The sequence below is a fragment of the Eublepharis macularius genome, chromosome 5, assembly GCF_028583425.1.
Source record: "Eublepharis macularius isolate TG4126 chromosome 5, MPM_Emac_v1.0, whole genome shotgun sequence".
In the NCBI taxonomy this organism is placed as follows: domain Eukaryota; kingdom Metazoa; phylum Chordata; class Lepidosauria; order Squamata; family Eublepharidae; genus Eublepharis; species Eublepharis macularius.
In genome coordinates, this window is record NC_072794.1 from 18,742,387 (window position 1) to 18,760,763 (window position 18,377).

Here is an 18,377-nt window from a genome sequence, read left to right on the forward strand (position 1 = left end):
TGCCAGCCTCCCAGAATTACAGCTGATATCCAGACTGTTGTGTTATGTGCCGTCAAGTTGCCTCCAACCTGTGGCGACCCTATGAATGAAAGACCTCCAAAACGTTCTATCATTAACAGACTTGCTCAGACTCTGCAAACTGGAGGACGTGGCTTCTTTGATTGAGTCAAGTCATCTTGTTTTAGGTCTTCCAGACTACAGAGATCAGATCCCTTGGAGAAAACGGCAGCTCTGGAGGAGGAGGGACTCTATGGCATTATACCCAACAAAGGTTATCTCCCCTCCCCGAACACAGCCTTTCCCAGGCTCCACCTCCGAATCTTCAGGCATTTCCCCCAACCTGGAGTTGGCATCCCTACTCTGAAGGTGCAGAGAGGCAAACAGAAGGGAAGAGAGGTGCCCTCCACAACCTGCTTGTGGGCTTTTCAGAACCATCACAGGTTTCTGGAAACAGGATGTTGGACGACACAGACTTCCAGGCTGATCCAGCACGGCTCTTTGTATGGAGGACAGTCTACCAATGAGCCATGATGACTAAATAGTTCAGAGGCAATATACCTGTAAACCCAGGAGTCAGGGTGACAACAACAGGGGGAGCTTTTGTGAGTGTGCTCGTGGGCTTTCCTGAAAGCATCTGTTTGGCCACTGTGTAAAACAGGAGGCTGGACTAAATGGCTCCTGGGCCTGATCCACCAAGTCTCCTCTAATGCTACTGAAAAAAGGCAACATGCAAGAACATCATTGCCACATGCTATTGCTAACCAGGGGCTATTTGCAAGGCACACTATCAGCTGCACAACAGAAGAATGCGGTCACTTGTGCTATTGCTATGGCATGAGGGTCAGCGCCTGTCCCGTAAGGGAGTATAGCTAAAGGCCGGGGGAGGAAGTTGTTGACTTGTGTATTGTGCAGTTCAAGGCAGAGCTGTCCTTGAAGTAGCTGTAATATAGGGCTTGGAAGCAGGGGAAGGGAGGTAAGGCACCAGAGGAAGGCAAGTAAAAGAAGATACAGGTAGGAACAGGACCGGTCTCATTGTAGGCAGGCCAGACATGGGGATCAAAGGTGCTCCGGAGAAGCTAGGATTAAAACCAGCATCCTTTAGGGCTGTTCCTAATTTTGTGCTACTCGTAGCTCTCCCAGATCTCAGCCAGACTCTATCATTCCTCTTGGTCCAGCATAGCCATAAAGTCATGCCTGGATCTTTGTATTGGCAGGGCCACAATCTTTGTGTAGCTCCCAAAGCTGCTTCCTCATCTCCCTCCTACACACTCCCTTCCCCGCCAGCTACCTTTCCTGGGTATTTGCCTCAACTCTCCCTTCCAGTTTCCCTCCAGGATCTGCACCCGGAGCTCTATTGAAGGTGGGCCCCACTCCTGTTAAGATTCACACTCAGCTCCCTACAGCCTTAGCTGTAACGGTATGTGATGATTTTTCGCTCTGGGCAGGCCTATATTTAACATTTGCGATCAAGTCTGGAACAAGAATTGTTCCGAGCACTGTCCTATAAAGGCCCCTCAGCCGCTAAACATACTAAACATGCTAAACATGCTAAATGCCTAAACATGCTAAATGCCTCCTCCAGAGCCATTCAAAATGCATTAGAATTAACTGAACAGCACTATGCTGCATTGAAGCGCGGGGCTTGTTTTCAGTCGTTGGCTGTTAGAACAGTTGATTTCACACACATGCTTTCGTTAACATGAATGTGGGTGTAGGTGAAAATGTGAGGGGACCCCCCCCCCCCACAAAACTATCAGCCACCAAGACGCAATATGCCTCCCTGAAGCGCTTCCCGTAATTCCCAGAGCTGTGTTGGTTGCTTCTCAGTGACGAGGCTGTCTGCACAATCTCATAGATGCTAGAAGTAAACCTTGGAAAGCCTTAGCTCAAATTACATCATGCAGTGTACCCTAATCTGGGCTTGTCACAGCATTTAAGTTGTGTTTGCGGCAAGAGTAGCTCACCCGTTTCTGCTCTTCCTAAGGAACTCTTGTCAGACTCCCTCTGCACGTTCTCCTCTTCCATCGCAGAGAACTGAAAATGTAATTCCAGATCCGCACCCACAATCTTTGTCTCCAGGGAAGGCAGTTCACACCCCTCAGTGACTGCTCGATTGCTGACTTCTGTCTCTTCTGGTATAGGTTCATCTCCCTTTCCATCCGGTTCCGCCACAGCGGAGTTATCGTTCTGCTCCTGGACTTTGCTTTCACCCTCCAGATCCATCCGTGTGGCTTTACTCCCACTTTTGACAGACACAATGTCTCGTTGCTGTAAATCACAGCCAACGCCAACACAAGCCACCTGAGGAGAGCAGAGAATGCCCTTGTCCACCATTTCTACGTGGCCACCCACTGCCTGGCATCGGGTGGTGGGAACTGCCTCCGTAGATGCTTCCACAGTCTCTGGTTGGGCCATGGTTTCTTTGCAGATCTGGCTTTTGGGCATCCTTAAACAAACCTCAACTCTCAACTCCTCCAGCTCCTCCGTAGCCTCTTTCAGGTGTCCCTCTAGCATAGAGATGACCTCACGCTGATGCTGAACCGTCTGTTGAAGGAGCCCAATTTCCTGCTCTGCCTCGGCCGACACCCCAAGCAAGGACTCCATGACCCACACCGCAGCATCTTTCATCTCTGTCTCCCACCCAACAGCCACCTCCCGGCATGGTCTGTGGCACCGGTAGTAGAAAACTGCCTCATCCATGTCGATCTCCTCACCGACACCAACAGATTTGTGAGTGTGCTCTTCGGCTCTTGAAAAATGTCCGGCTCCTTTGTTCATTTTTGTAGTCTTCTCCGAAGCGGACAATTTTTCTGTCAGTTTCTTCAACTCAGCAATTTTACTCGGTCTCACTTTTGAAGGCTCGTTATCTGTGGCTTCGGGGCTATCCTTCAGGGTCTCATTGGTGGCCTCCATGCTGGGAGATTTTGGAGGAAAATCAAAGGTAAAAGCTTCACCTGCCTGAGATTTTTCCAACAAGCCAGCCACTAGCTGCTCTTTCTCCTTCTTCAACCGGCAGATCTTCATTTCCAGAACTGGGATAGTCTTCACTTGCTCTTCTAGCTCCTTCAGGTGCTTGAGGGCAGCCGCCATCTGATCACGGACATGATAGAGATGTGCAGGGGTGACCGCTGTGGCTGGAGTGCTCCTTCCTGAATTGGAGGGACTCATTTTTACAGGTCCTGTTAGAGGCAGGCTGAGGTCAGTTTGGCTCTCCCCTGTCAGCGGGACGGAGGAGGGAGAGTTTTGAGGAAACAACGGGGACAATGGGCTCTCAGGGGCCTTGGTGGTCACGACAGCTCCCCCATCAAACAAACCAAGCTGCTCCCGTTCCAAACGCTTGCTTGTCTCCAGCAAAGTTTTCTCCACCCGTGTGTTTCTCATGAGGGCTTTGGGAGATGGAGGCGGGAGAAGATGGATGACTGGTGGTGGGGACATGGGGACAGAGGCCTGTTTGCTTGCAGCCTCTGATGAACTGCCCCATATCCTGGGCCGTGGGGAGAATGTGGGCTTCCCATCCTCGCTGGTTGTAGAGGACAGAGACTCAGTGGATGTCCAGCCACCAGTTTGGCTACGGGAAGAGCCCAGGGCCTGCTTTGGCCCCTTGGCTTTCCGATTCAGTGGAAGCTTCCGGAGGGTTTGGCCACTCTCAATATCATCTACATACTTCAAGAAATCCAAATCCAAAAGGAAGCCATAGGGGGTCTCCAAGGAGTAGGAGGCCTTCTCTCCATCCTGATCCTGGTTGCGGTACAAGAACGGGCCACCCAAATCTGGAATTCAAGCCACACACACACACAAAAAAACACATGAAAGAGGAATACATCACAGAATATGAGCTTCAGTATTCAGAATATGTTCTGAGGCTAAGAAATGACAGTAGTCATCTTCCCACCTGCCCCACACCTCCAGTGCACGCATAATCTTTTATATTCAGAGATCGATCTTGCAAAAGGTCACCTGCATATTTCTCATCACCTGGAAGATTCCGGTTCAGGTGAGTGGGCTGGGCCATTTTCTTTTGCTAGAGCATCCTAAAGTCACCAACAAAGACAGCATGTATCTGGAAGGAAAAGAAAAAAAATACATCATGCAAGGGAAAGTACCCACAAGGGTAATGATATTTGCTCACTCCCATTGAAAAGGCTTTATTCATGAGCCTGATCTCGTCAGATCTCAAAAGCTAAGCAAGCTTGGCCTTGGTTAGTAATTGGATAGGAGACCTCCAACGAAGACCAGGGTTGCAGAGGCAAGCAACAGTGAACCACCACTGTTATGTCTCTTGCCATGAAAACCCCACCAGGGGTTGCCATAAGTCAGCTATGACTTGAGGGCACTCCCCAACACCACCATTCATGCAATGAAAGATTCCCCCCTTCTTGAATGGAAGATTCTTCCCGCATATAAATAACACCAAATAGATTATCTAAACTTCCTCTCTGTTAGGAATAAGGACTGGTTTTGTACCTTTCCAAAAGAACAGGGCTTTTTTTCAGCTGGAATGCAGGGGAACGGAGTTCCGGAACCTCTTGAAAATGGTCATATTGGCTGGGGGCCCCGCCCCCTGATCTCCAGACAGAAGGGAGTTTAGATTGCCCTGTGCACCGCTGGAGCGGCGCAGAGGGCAATCTAAACTCCCCTCTGTCTGGCGATCAGCCATATGACCATTTTCTCCTAGGGTAACCCACTGAGTTTCACCACCTCTTTTCCCATAAAAAAAGCCCTGGATTACATTAATATACAAAGCTCTTCATGGCCTTGATCCAGTATACCTATGGGACTGCTTCTCTCCCTATGTTCCCCCATGGCAGCTTCACTCATCTGAACAGGGTCTCCTGCAGGTGCCACCCTGCACATGGTCAAAATCAACAGCAGCCCATACACGGGCTTTCTCTGTGGTGGCCCCTACCGTGTGGAACGGCCTGCCTGAGGTCAGGAAAGCCCCCACCCTCCTGGCTTTCCACAAACGATGCAAAACCAAATTATTCAAAAAGGCTTTTTACACAGATAGCAGAGCTATATTGTAGGGCAGGGGGTCTCAGATGCTTTGCTAATGAGTTAGGAACCATAGTCCTCAGCACTAGACCACACCACTATATTGCCTTACGTACTATATGTTGCTTTAAATATGTGCTCCTATGAGCTACGTGTGCTTCATGTTGTCTAATGTCAGTCCTAGAATTGCTTATATTCTGTTTCAGCATTTCTTCAGCTCTGTATTGGATTCTTGTATTTATTTACCCTATGACATTGTTTATGGAAATGTCCTCGATACTGACTGTACTAATCTTGCACTAATCTGCCTTGAGTCTCAGTGAGAAAAGCAGACTATAAATGACATAAATAAATAAAATATGTGGTCTCAGGGCTCAAGTTTATTGGGAAACAATACAAAATAGAATTTTTGAGACATGGGGATTGGTCCTTAATTTGAAACTGAAATTCTTCTCTTAAATGGAGTTGATACCATAACTACCCATTCCAGAGAAAGCATGGCTTTATGCTCTGACCTCTGCAAGGATGGTACTTGCACATTATTAGACAGAACTGATGCTGTCCGGCAAATTAGAATGGTTGTTGAAGATGTGGGAATTGTTATCAATAATGAAACTAAAAGCAATTCAAAATACTAAGAACAGGGCTTTTTTTCAGCAGGAACGCGGTGGAACGGCGTTCCAGAACCTCTTGAAAACGGCTGGTGGCTCTACCCCCTGATCTCCAGACAGAGGGGAGTTGAGATTGCCCTCTGTGCCGCAATCTAAACTCCTCACTGTCTGGAGATCAGGGGGCGGGGCCACCAGCCATGTAATCATTTTATCCAAGGACAACTCACTGAGTTCCACCACCTCTTTTCCCAGAAAAAAAGCCCTGCCTAAGAATATTCTAGATGACAAAAACTGGCAATAACTGGCTGCATTAAAACAAACCCATAAGCTGTTAGAAAAGAATGGATAAGCAAGAACAACTATAACTGTGTGCATTCTCTTCATTCATTCTTAATTTGTGAACGTGACATGTTTTGCTCTAGATAACTGGTTCTGATGATATATTATTGTATTTTAATGAAAAAAAAGACACCCCCCCCCCCCATTTTGCCTCCATCACATACCCTGACTTAGAAGGGTCTCTTCTTAATTCAGGATGTGTGGTTCATAGCTACTTCTTTTCCCTAGCAATGCACCTGCGCCTCCCGCTGTGGATGGAAATTGAACAGGTAAAGCTTTCCCCTATCTCTATGTTGAGAGAAAAAACTTTCCTTGGCCCTTTTCACACTGCTTACCGGGACTCGCAACGATGCGGAACATCGCGCTACAGACACGGAAAATCGCGTTTTCTCGCGCGAGATTTGCATGACATCGCATGAGATTTGCGCGAGAAAACATGATGTTCCACGTTGTTGCGAGTCCCGGTACCTTGTTAAGTTTTACAACATCCTAGAAGAAAGGGGCAATTCCAGATACGGAGCACAGAGTTGGCTATGCTTAGAGGTCTCACTGTTAACAGCCAGGAAGGGAGAACACAGCTAGGGGAATCAAAGGTGATAGAATGGAGACTGGCCAAGCCCTACTGAAGGCTGTGATTATTCTGTATGTTGCAATGCTTTGTTTAAGACTGCTAATATTCCTAGTGGCTGTATTTCATTTTGCATTATTTTTCTTCCAAGGAGCACAGTGTGGCAAACTTCATTTTCCAGCACTCATTATTCTTGCAACAACCCTGTGAGGAAGGTTAAGTGGAAAGATGGCTACCATGGGACAGTCATTCATTGAGCTTGGGCAGCTGATCAGGGATTCTAACCCAGTACTGTCTAACCACTACACCATACTGTCCCACAACCGTTCTTTCCTCACTCCAAAATAACAGATTATTCACATGGAATCCATTTACAGTTCTGAGGGGCAGGGGAGGAAAGATAATTTCAACGGGTAAGTCAAGACTGAAAAGGCATACTCTTGGATATATTCCAAATTAAACAGGGGAAAGGACACTTTAAGAGCATTTTTGGTGGCTACTTTGCTATACTTCACAATAAGCACATCAGTGTTATCAGCACTTGTTGAAACAAAGATTTGGCCATTCAGCATGTAATCAGATAAAAAAAGGCCTGTTATATTTTTAACACATGAGGGCAGCCCCGCTGGATCAGACCAAGGCAGGGCCTGCTTAGCCCAGCGTGCTGTTTCCAGCAGTGAGCAGCCAGAGATCTCCAGGGAGAAAGAAAGCAACAGCCCTCTCCGGCTGACGTCCCTGCCAAACAACTGGTACTCAGAGGTAAACTTAACCTGAACATGGAGGTTCATCAGCTTGACTTACCTTTCCCACATCCATCTGTGCAGCAATATGGACTAGGAACATGTAGCTTTGCTTTTAAAGAGACAGCTGAGAGGAACAAGAACCTAAATTCTCAGCCCATTCCCCCTTCTTTGAATTTGCATGGAATCAGAGCAGACACCCCCCCCCCAGACCTCATTTCCTCCAACCCCATCCAATTCCTGCAGTTGGCAGCCCGCAACCTCTGGCAGCTGCCCTCCTCCCCAAAGGCTTGTCTGAACTCAGGGCTTCTGTCACGATCAGGATCAGCACCTGACAGCTTTCCTCCCATAAGAATGAGAATGCCTCTGAGCACGTTGACTGCCCCTCCCTTCATGCAGAGGAATCACAACCACCTGGGATTCTGAGAGCCGAGAGTGGAGACGTGTGACACTTCCAGGAAGGTAGACTCCAAGCCCCTCCTATGGAAAACTGACCGCTGAACGTTCCTTCCTTCAACACTTGCCTGCTCGGGATAATGCTGCATTCCTTTTCTCTTCCCAAGGCAGCCAGGAAACTGGCTCAGATCCCAGACGGCTGCCTTTCGGCTTTATTTCTGCCCCTGGACAATCTCCCGGTGGCCCTGGGTTCTTAACAGTCCCTGATTCCACCCACTGGATTTCGCTGGACCACAATTCATCTTGTTAAGGGTACAGATTCCCAAGCCTTCTCTTTTCTGGCCGAGAACAATCAGAGCTCAGCTGTGGCCAAAGGGCGGGGTGTGTTGGTGAGCAGAAGGCAGACGGGGATTTTTCAAACATGCTCCTGGCATGAATCAGGAGCGGACGTGTTTGAGACGCCAGCGCAAAGTGGAGATGGGTCCCCGGGCGGGTGTGGGACTGCTTCCCCGCAGTTTGCTGCCTTGTCTCGGCAGGAGGCAAGATCAATCAATCACACGTTCTAAAATTAGCTTGGCTCGTGCATGGAGAAAAGCCATACTAGGCCCTGAAGAAACGAGAGAAAGAAAGAACACACGCTCTCCCCTCTTGGACTGAAGTACAGATGAAGTGTTGAGAAGTATTTAAAATCCCTGCCAAGAAGAGGAAGGCGGCAAACCAAGATGACTAGGGGCCAGAAAATGAGGCCACAACTAGCCTTCCAATTCATATGGTAAAGCATCTCAGGAAAAAAAAACCCTGCTCTTTTGCTTCCAGTGAGCCATTCACAGTGGAGTACATGGCTCTTCCTTACACGCAGCCAAAAATGAGCCCTCCAAAATCTGAGTCCAAATCCAAAATACTTCTCAGGATCTAGTGTATCTCCAGTGGCAGGGAGTTCCACAAGCACAGGCTGTAACCAAGAGAGACCTTTTGACTGCTTCGCCATTGGGAGTGGAACCCGCAACAAAGCTGCATTACCAGACCACAATGAATGAGGTATAACTAGGGTTGCCAACCTCCAGCCCCCAAATCTCCAGGAAATTCCCAACCTGGGGTTAAGAATCCTAGCGAAGGCACACCTTTCAAAAGCTGCCTATGGAAAAAAAACTTTTCAAGATTTCCATTATGAGAGAAAGTGCATATCTCACATTACTTCCACCGGTATGAAACAGTTTTTTAAAGAAGCTGTCACTGCCTTCACCATCACCTGTGTACTCTACCATCAACGACATATAAATATTTACATTCAAACTGCTCCGGGGTGAAGTGTCAGTGGAAGAAAGCTGACAAACAGGGAGAGAATGGGGAGATCTCGTTTGTTTATTATTATTACGGTCCTTAGACCAAACATAATGGGGAGAGCAGTTCCAGGGAGAAAGCCTGGCTGAAGGGATGGAGAAAAGATTTGTTAACAGGCAGGACTCCAGAGGAGAGCAGTTTAAAAAGGGGGGCCCAAAAGGAGGAGGCAAAGAGAGAAAATAGCCCCTGGGTAATAATCTCACTCGAAGTAAGAGGTGCTATGTCCCTGTCTCTGAGAACTGAGGAGATTTCTGGTAACTGCAACCAAAGGGAGTAGGATCCCAGCACTGGAATTTCTCCAGGAAATGACTTCATTAACTGATGGAGTGGCAAGGGGACGTGTGGGATCTGAGTGCAATTGTTTCAGGCCTGGCCCAGCTCGAACACCTGCCAGACCTCTGCCCCAGACCCACAGAAAAACAGCCGAGGGTTCTTTCCATGGGAAAAACTGGTGGGAAACCGACTCATCCCTGGTTGCTGGAAAGCCAAGGGGAAGAGGGTGGGGGGCTGACACAAACCAGCTGTCAAGCATTCTCGCCTTATCAGATTGAATGGATTCCTCTCAGCAGCCTCCCGGCCAATCATAACACAATACAAGGCTGGGTCCTGCGCCACCAAGTAAGCCAGCCGTATACGGAGAAGCAGAGCCGTTATCTTGATCCTGCCAGCCCTTCCTTCCACAATCCTTTGGAGCCTGTGAGATTAGGGACTCCTGGGAAGGGGCAATGAAGAATTCTCTCCCAGGTCAGATTAGCTAGTGGTCTTGGGACCCCCATTATCTGCGGGCTGGAGCACACACTAGAGGCACATCTACATCACAAACCTAACTTGGTTTAACTGTCACAACTCCCCCCTCTCAAAGGGGGGACATATTTTTGGGGACATATTTTTTGGTGGCAACCCCTCCCCTCCCCCCATTGCAATTCTCTAGAAACTAAGTCCTGTAGTATAGACACAACAGGCCTTTGTGGTATTTTGGTACCTCAGTTACCACTGATCACACAACCCATTTCCTAACTGCCTGCCTCTTATCACTATATCTAATTCTCAACATGGCTAAATCTGTAGATACTGAAATCCAGAGACTGGAAAAATGAAGAGACGATGGACCTTTCTACAAACCTGAAAAATGCCCCAGGTCTGCAGAAAAATCAGAAATCTTAAAAAAATTAAATGCGGGGATTACCCTCCACCCAAATAATATTTATTTATTTATTGCATTTGTACCCCGCTCTCCCTTCATGCAGGCTCAGAGCAGCACTTGTAGCTTTAAAAAAATGAATGCCCTCAGTGGCTGTTGCTAAGCAACCACAACAGCACTGCCAGCTTTCAAGCCTTGACTTCTGTCAGAAAAAGACAGGAGGAAGGGGTAGTGTTCATTTCAGGGCTATTTGGGCTTTTTAAGGGAGGATTCATTGCTGCCCAGCCTGTCAGCAACCACCAGGCAATTTGCTACCACACGACTTCTGTGACTCACACAGGACTGGCTGTTTGCCACTGTTCAGCAGCAGCCACACCATGAAACCCAGTGTGGTGTAGTGATTAGAATTTCAGCCTACAATCTGGAAGACTCAGGTTCGAATCCCCCCTCTGCTATGGAAGCTGATCAAGTGACCTTGGGTCAGTTACTCATTCTCAGCCTCAATACAGTGTTGTGAGGATAAAATGGAGGACAGGAGAATGATGTAGGCTGCTTTGGCTCCCCACTGTTTAGAAAAGTGGGGTATTAATGAAGAAATTAAATAATAAATATGAAAATGGGGGCAGAAAAAAGGTAGTTTGGTTGGTGGATGGGAAGAAGAAAAGGAAGCAGGGAAACAAGGATATGGTGGTTTCCAGGGGGAGGGAAAGAGGAAATAGTGTGTGGAGGGGGATACAGGGAAAACCAGGTGCCTTCTGCAAGTCCTTTCAGGCTTCCCACAGCGCAGCTGGGCCCAGTGACTGGCACGAGGCTACTGGGCCATAGTTTTTCCAGGTCGAGGTTGCCAGCCATAGAGAAGGAGGGAAAGCTGAAGACAGGAGGTCATGGCATGGTTGCCAACTTCAGGGTGGGAAATTCCTGGAGATTTGAGGGTACAATCTAGAAACAGCAGTTTTGAGAAGAAACTCAGTTGGGATGTGATGCAGTCTAACCTTAGAAGCCATTTTCTTCAAGGTTCTGTAGCCTGGTGATCAGTTCTGATTCTGGGAGAATTCCTGGCCCTATCAGGATGTTGGCAACCTAAGGGGGCAGATAAAGGTTGGCTAATGGGTGGGAATAGAGAATGAAGCAGGAAACGGGGAGAGGCTATGGGGTCTTTCAGGGAAGGGAAAGAGAAAATAGTGGGGAAAGGGGAAAATGAGGTGCCCAAGGTCCCACTCTTTTATTTCTTTAAATTAGGATTAAAAGATCCTCAGGGCAGAGACTCAGAGCATCACACATAGTGGAAAGATACATAAACATATGAAATACAGTTCTGGTATTTAACCAGGTGTGAGAGATGATTCACGCAACTGAGTACATGTAGGCTAACTTAGGTAATGTGGGAGCTTCAGCTAAAGGGAAGGATAATGAAGAAAAAGAGGAGAAACATGCAATTTAAAAGAAATGGTTGGATCTCATAGATCCATTCTGCTAGCACCATCCTCCAGCTTAAGGCTGCTTGCACTGGAGGAAAGCTACCAGAACAGATGCATGGGATCGAACGCCAAAGTTCTCACTCGTAGTTCAAGGGGTCATTTAAAACATTCCCTTACTCTTTCCCTCGTGATAGCAGCATGCATGTGGCAGAAGGAGAGGGAAATAATCAGGGCTTTTTTCCTGGCAGTATGCATGAGCATGCAGTACTGGCACCATTTTCGGCCAGGCGTGGGACTTTCTGCATGCAAGTTTCTCAGAATTCCGCACTGAGATGGGGGAAAGACTTGCCAATTTCTTCATTGTGGCAAAAGATAGGCAGGAGCTGTAGAATTATACAGAGTCATCAATATCCCAACCACGCTTCTGTCCCAGGGGACACAACAGGCCTACCTCACAATCAGCTCATAGGTTTTTTTTTCCTATTGAGTTTTATATCATTAAAGAACAAACCTAAGAAGACTACAATTATACACATACTAATAAAAACAAAAACAACTAATCCACAAACAAGAATAACAAAACATACGACAAGAAAAAAGAAACACAACAAAAAAGAAAAAAAAACAATCTAAAAAAGTTTCTGATTTTCTCCAAAATAAATATTTGTATCATGTCAAATTTACACTTTCTCTAGATAATAACTAGAAGCTCTCCTTTTCCTAATGTAAAATCCCATAGTCCATAAATCCACAAATCATCAAGTTGTTATTATCTATTTCATGTAAATAATCTATGAAGGGTTTCCATTCATCAACAAACATTACAATCAGCTCATCCTTGAAAGGAAAAGTGCCGCAATTGAAGTTGATATTTGTAAAAAATGGATATAAATCAGCAATTGGGAGAAATTAATTGACTCTGTGGCCTACCCCTCCCTTTTCGCCTCTGGCCAGGCACCTGAAGGGGCTGTCTCCCTTTCCTGTCTCCGGGTAGTTGCTGCCACCACTGTCCCTGTACTGAGTCCCGGTTAGGCGTGACAGCATCCTAACCTCCCTCCTCCGCTTGTGGGCCCAAGCAGCTGGGGGACTAAATTCCGAAAATCATTTATTTAACTTCTAACTATACACAGGCAAATATACAGTGAACTGAAGGAATAACACAACATAAAAAGAAACCCCTACTCTCTCTCCCTCTGCTTCTCTATACTCACGCCCTAATTAGATGTTGTGTAGGGCAGGCACGATCCTTTGATACCTGGGGATCGTCTTCGTCCTTCTGTGCAGCCCCACATTGGGACTGCGCAGGCGCAGGCCAGCCGCGGAAAAGATTTTTCTAGCTCTAAGAGATGTGAGGGGGACGTTCGGATCCACCGCGCATGCGCGCCGGTGTTCCCGCCAATTTTGAATGCATATATATCCGAACGTCCCCGGCATTCCCTCAGTTCCTTTTTCGCCGCCGTCGAAAAGGTTCTTATTGTCTAGCGTTCGTTTCCAGCGTCTCTTCGGAGTTTTGGATCGTTTCTTCTGCTGGTCGGTATTTTCCCCTTGTCAGTCGGGAGATACCGTTCATTATGTCGCAGACATCTTTGTTTAAAAAGTGTCATAAATGCGGCACTAAGATGACCCATTCGGACGGCCATGAGCTCTGCCTCATCTGCCTGGGCGAGGGGCATGTTGTCGAGCGCTGCTCCATTTGTATGTCCTTCACTCCGAAGGCAAGGAGTGATCGGAAGGCCAGGCTCCGTGCCTTCTTGTGGGATGCCAACCTTCTCCCCCCCAAGCCATCGGGCTCTTCGGGAGATAGGCCGCGCTCCGCCGCTCCGTCACCGGCGCCGTCTCGTAAGTCGCCAGAGCCGCTCCCCTCGGAACCGACGGGGCAACCCGTTCCGGAGGCCCGACCTGATTCCGGTTCCGGGGATCGTCCTTCGAGCCGGAAGGCCAAGAAGCGTTCCGCTCCCAAGCCGAAGTCCTCCTCCAAGCCTTCGGTTCCGGAGGCTGTTTCGGAGCCCCCGTCCAAGAAGGCCAAGGCGAAGTCGAGGGCCAAGGGCCGTGCATTGTCCCCAGCTCCGACTGTGCTGCCTGGTTCTCCGGCCGAACCAGTCCTGATACCCGACGATGTGGTGAGTCTCCACACCCCGTCGCCTCCTTGCACGCCTCCTCCGTCGGTTCCCGAGGAATTTATGCCGTTTCCGCCTTTCCCGGAACCGTTCCAATCTTTTGAGCGCTCCCTGCCGTCCGCCCCGGCGCCTTCAGAGGCCTCCGTTCCACTGCCGTCTACCTCGTCGGTTCCGATGCCTCTTCGCTGGCCTGCCCCGGTGCCTGCTCCTCTGCCCCCTTGCCAACCGGTCGCGGGGGTTGGGAACATGACCTCCTGGCAGGATTTTGTGGCGTGGTTCCAGCAGTCGCTGCCCTTCCTGCAACATCCGTCGGTTCCGATGGTCTCCGTTCCGGCTCAGCCAGTCGGGCTCCCAGCACCCGCTCCTCCACCTCCGGGCTTGCCTCTGCGACCGCCGGTTCCTGCAACTTATCCGCCGGCCCCGACCGCTCACCGGTCTTCGGTTCCGACGCAAACCTCGCCGGAGTTTTCGGATTCCGAGGATGATGAAGGTCTGGCGTCACCGTCGGAGTGCTCTTCAGACGCGGCCTCGGATCCTTCCCCGGATGACACCGTGGGTGGGCCCCGCTCATCGTCCCCGAATGACGATTACAGGCTATTCTCCGAACAAATGGTGCGGATGGCCGCCGCGCTGGAGATAGACGTCTCCTCCACGACCTCCAAGCCCAAGAGTAAGCTGCTGGAGGCGCTGTATTCCGGGTCCCCCGCGTCGGTGGCGTTTCCCCCTGTGGAGGATTTTGTTGATAACGCTCTCGCGCTCTGGCAGACGCCGGCGTCCCTGTCCGCGACGGCAAAGAAGGTGGAACGGTACTACCGTTTAAAGCAAGATGATTGCCCGTACCTCTTCAATCACCCGAAACCCTCGTCGATCGTGGCTGAGGAGGGTCAGGCTCGGTTCCGTTCCGGTTCCTCGTCGGCCCCGGCGGACCGAGAAGGCAGAAAGCTGGATGGCGTGGGCAGGAAACTCTACTCATCCGCGTCTCTGGGATTCCGTATTGCCAACTTCCAGGCCATAATGGGATCCTATAATCTATTCCTGTGGAAGAGGCTGTCCTCTTACCTCTCCGACCTCCCGGAGGATCGCCGCCACCTGGTTAAGGCCCTCCAAGCCGAGGCCGTGAAGCTGTCAAAACAGCAAATGACAGCTGGCAAGGACGCCGCCGACTCTGCAGCGCGAGCGATGGCAACTTCGGTGGTCTTGCGTCGGCACGCCTGGCTCCGGTCCACGGCCCTGCCTCCAGAGAAGAAGGCGAAGGTGGAGGACTTCCCGTTCGAGGGGCCCCAGCTCTTCTCGGAGAAGACGGATGAGTCCCTCTCCCTGATGAAGAAGAATCAGCAGACGGCCAAGTCCCTCGGGGTCGCCCCTTCAGCCCAGTCGTCGGGTCCGAGGTATCGCTACGGTCGGTTCCGATCCTACCAGACCCCTTACCAGCCTTACCAGCAGCGTCAAGGGCGCTTCTTCTCGGGCCAGTCCTACGGTCACCGATCCTACTCTGCCCAGCAGCGTCACCCTTCCAGGCGCTCCGGCCGGTCCAAGGGCAGGCAACAGCCCTCTTCGCCCAAGCCTTCAACCTCGGCGCAGAAGCCCTCGGTCTTCTGACTACGCCTGGACGCTCCCCCGTTGGCCTCCGAGGGTGCTTCCTCTGCTGCCCAGTTTCTGGACAGGCTTCGACCTTTTTTGCCCTGTTGGCAACGTGTTACTTCTGACGCTTGGGTCCTGTCCATTGTGGCCCATGGTTACAAGTTAATGTTTACGGATGCACCCCCTCTCTCTCTCCCTCCCCGTTGTTCTCCATGTTGTGATGTTGTGTTACACAATAATGTTATGGAGTTGGTTACCAAAGGTGCTGTCCGGGTGGTCAATGTCTCTACTTCCCCCTGGGGATTTTATTCCAGATACTTCCTTGTGGATAAGAAGGGTGGAGGTTCCCGGCCTATCTTAGACCTTCGAGGCCTCAATGGTTATTTGAAGGCTGAGAAGTTTCGCATGCTGACCCTGGCGCGAGTCATGGAACTCCTGGAAGTGGGCGTCTGGCTGGCCATTCTAGACCTGAAGGATGCCTACTTCCACATTTCTATATTTGAGGGCCACAGGAAATACCTGCGGTTTGTGTATGGGGATTCTGTGTATGAATATACAGTGTTGCCCTTCGGGCTAGCCTCTGCACCCAGAGTGTTCACAAAGTGCATGGCCACCGTAGTGGCATACCTGCGGTCCCAGGGTTGCTTTATCTACCCGTACCTGGATGACTGGCTCCTGGTGGGACCCTCACCTGACTCTCTCCAGGCCCATATTGCCCTCACTTTGTCCGTGCTGGCTAGGCTGGGCTTGGTGGTTAATGGGGATAAGTCTATCCTGACCCCAGGCATGGCCATTAGGTTTATTGGGGTCCATTTCAATTCCCTGCTGGGTAGAGCCTACCTGCCCCCAGACCGGTTGGCCAGGCTTTCCGCTTTGGCCCGGCATTTTATGCATTGCCGGTATCAGACTGCCCTTTTGGTTCAGACTCTGTTGGGCCTTATGGCCTCCACCACAGGGGTGGTTTTCTTTGCGCGCCTGCGTATGAGGCCTCTGCAAAACTGGTTTGTCCGGAGGTACAACCCCCTCGCCGTGGGTCAGCACCAGAGGTTTTCCATCCCCAGGGTGGTGCTGCGCTCTCTGGCCTGGTGGACTGTCCCTGGGAACCTGTCTGAAGGTTGTCCTTTCGGCCCCTTCCTACCTGAGGTCACGGTTTATACCGATGCCTCCAACTTGGGATGGGGGGGGCGCTGTGGACAGCTTTCGGCTCAGGGCATCTGGTCCCCATCTGAGGCATCCATGCATATCAACCTTCTTGAGCTTAGGGCGATCCGTTACTCCCTCGCTTCTTTTGCAGATGCCATTCGGAACAGGAGGGTTCAGGTCCTGTCGGACAACACCACGGCCTGCTACTACCTCAACAAGCAGGGAGGGACGGTCTCGCTCAAGCTCTGCAAGGAGGCAACGACTCTATGGAATTGGGCCATGGTCAACAACGTCCTTCCCAGAGCCGTGCACATTGCCGGGGATCTCAACACCTCGGCGGATGCGCTGAGCAGGGTGTTTTTGCCTCAGCACGAGTGGTCCCTAAACAGGGTTTACCTCGACCAGGTTTTCCGCACATGGGGCACGCCGTTGGTCGACCTCTTCGCCACTGCCCGCAACAAACAGGCCCCGCTGTTCTGCTCCCGGGCCGGCATTGGCCGCCACTCCCTAGGGGATGCCTTCCAAATACCTTGGTCCCCAGGGCTCTTTTATGCCTTCCCGCCCTTCCCGCTCCTGTACAAGGTTCTTTCCAGGGTCAGGGCCTTCCGAACCCACTGTATCCTCGTTGCCCCTCGGTGGCCTCGCCAGGATTGGTTCCCCCTTTTACTTTCCCTGTCCCAGGGGCGATGCCTCTCCCTGCCTCACGCCCCGGACCTCTTAACCAGGGACGGGGTGTGGCATCACGATGTGGCTGTACTGAATCTGACTGCCTGGCTTCTGGGCACCCGGGAGTGAGCCTCTCTTCTGGAGTGCTTGGGGTGATCTTGAATGCCCGGAAACCGTCCACCAGGTTGTCCTATCAGAGGAAGTGGTCACGTTTTTCCCGGTGGTTGGCCCTGAAGGGGGTTTCTCCCTTTAGTTGCCCGCTTCCTGTCATCCTGGACTACCTCCTGGAACTCTGCTCCCAGGGCCTTGCGTTTTCCAGTGTTAAGGTCCACATGGCTGCAATCTCTGCCTTCCATGAGCAGATTGATGGGAAGACAGTTTTTACTCACTGGCTTTCCAAGCAGTTCCTGAAGGGCCTGTTCAAGACCTTCCCTCCTAGGGCCCATCCCATTCCGCAATGGAGTCTCTCCCTGGTTCTCTCCCGGCTGATGCTCCAGCCCTTTGAGCCTCTATCTTCTTGTCCCCTACCTTTGCTCACTCAGAAGGTGGCTTTCCTGGTAGCAATCACGTCCTCTAGGCGTGTTGGGGAGCTGTCTGCCCTGCGGTGTGACCCTCCCTTCCTGCAGTTTTTCCCTGGTACTGTCATGCTCCACACTAGCATGGAGTTTCTGCCCAAGGTAGTCTCAAGGTTTCACCTACAGCAAAAGGTGTTCCTCCCTTCCTTTTTTCCAACACCTTCATCCCCAGGGGAACGAGCACTACACACGTTGGATGTAAAGCGTGCTTTATTGTTTTATTTGCACCGCACCAAATGTTTCAGGAAGTCTCCTGCCCTGTTTGTGTGTTACTCTGGCCCTCGCAAGGGCTCACCTGCTTCTGCCCAGTCCATCTCTCGCTGGATTGTGTCTACGATTAAACTTTGCTATCGGCATGCTGGAGTCCAGTGTCCCTTGTTGGTTACCGCTCATTCCACTCGAGCGCAAGCTGCTTCTGCTGCCTTCCTACGAGGAGTGCCGCTCCGGGACGTCTGCCAAGCTGCGACATGGTCCACTGCAGACACTTTCATCAAGCACTATTCTGTGGATGTGCATGCACGACGTGACTCGGCTGTGGGCACAGCTGTCCTGCAGTCCTTGTTCAAGTAGACACTCACACCCGCCCCCATTGGTGAGATGCTAGTTACTCTCCCAATGTGGGGCTGCACAGAAGGACGAAGACGATAAACAGGGTTTCTCACCTGTAACTGTTGATCGTCGAGTCTCTTCTGTGCAGACACACATTCCCTCCCGCCTGCCCCGCTGTGAGTGCTTGGTTTCTTCCATTG

General features: G+C 50.5%; 1 protein-coding gene across 4 annotated transcripts in view; it reads right to left on the minus strand.

Annotated features, from left to right (window-relative positions):
• Nucleotides 1-18,377, minus strand: part of KANK3 (KN motif and ankyrin repeat domains 3) — a 240,435-nt gene that overhangs the window by 211,365 nt on the left and 10,693 nt on the right. For 3 of the 4 annotated variants that reach the window (XR_008597025.1, XM_054979455.1, XM_054979456.1), the window contains exons 2-3: nt 3,958-4,060; nt 1,965-3,770 (exon numbers count right to left, since the gene is read on the minus strand). Coding sequence is in view for 3 of the 4 variants with exons in the window: in XM_054979455.1 (XP_054835430.1) it covers nt 1,965-3,770; nt 3,958-4,012 (1,861 nt within the window). In the remaining variant the exon portion in view is untranslated. The remainder of the gene's footprint in view (nt 1-1,964; nt 3,771-3,957; nt 4,061-18,377) is intronic. The other variant, XM_054979457.1, reaches the window with a different exon arrangement.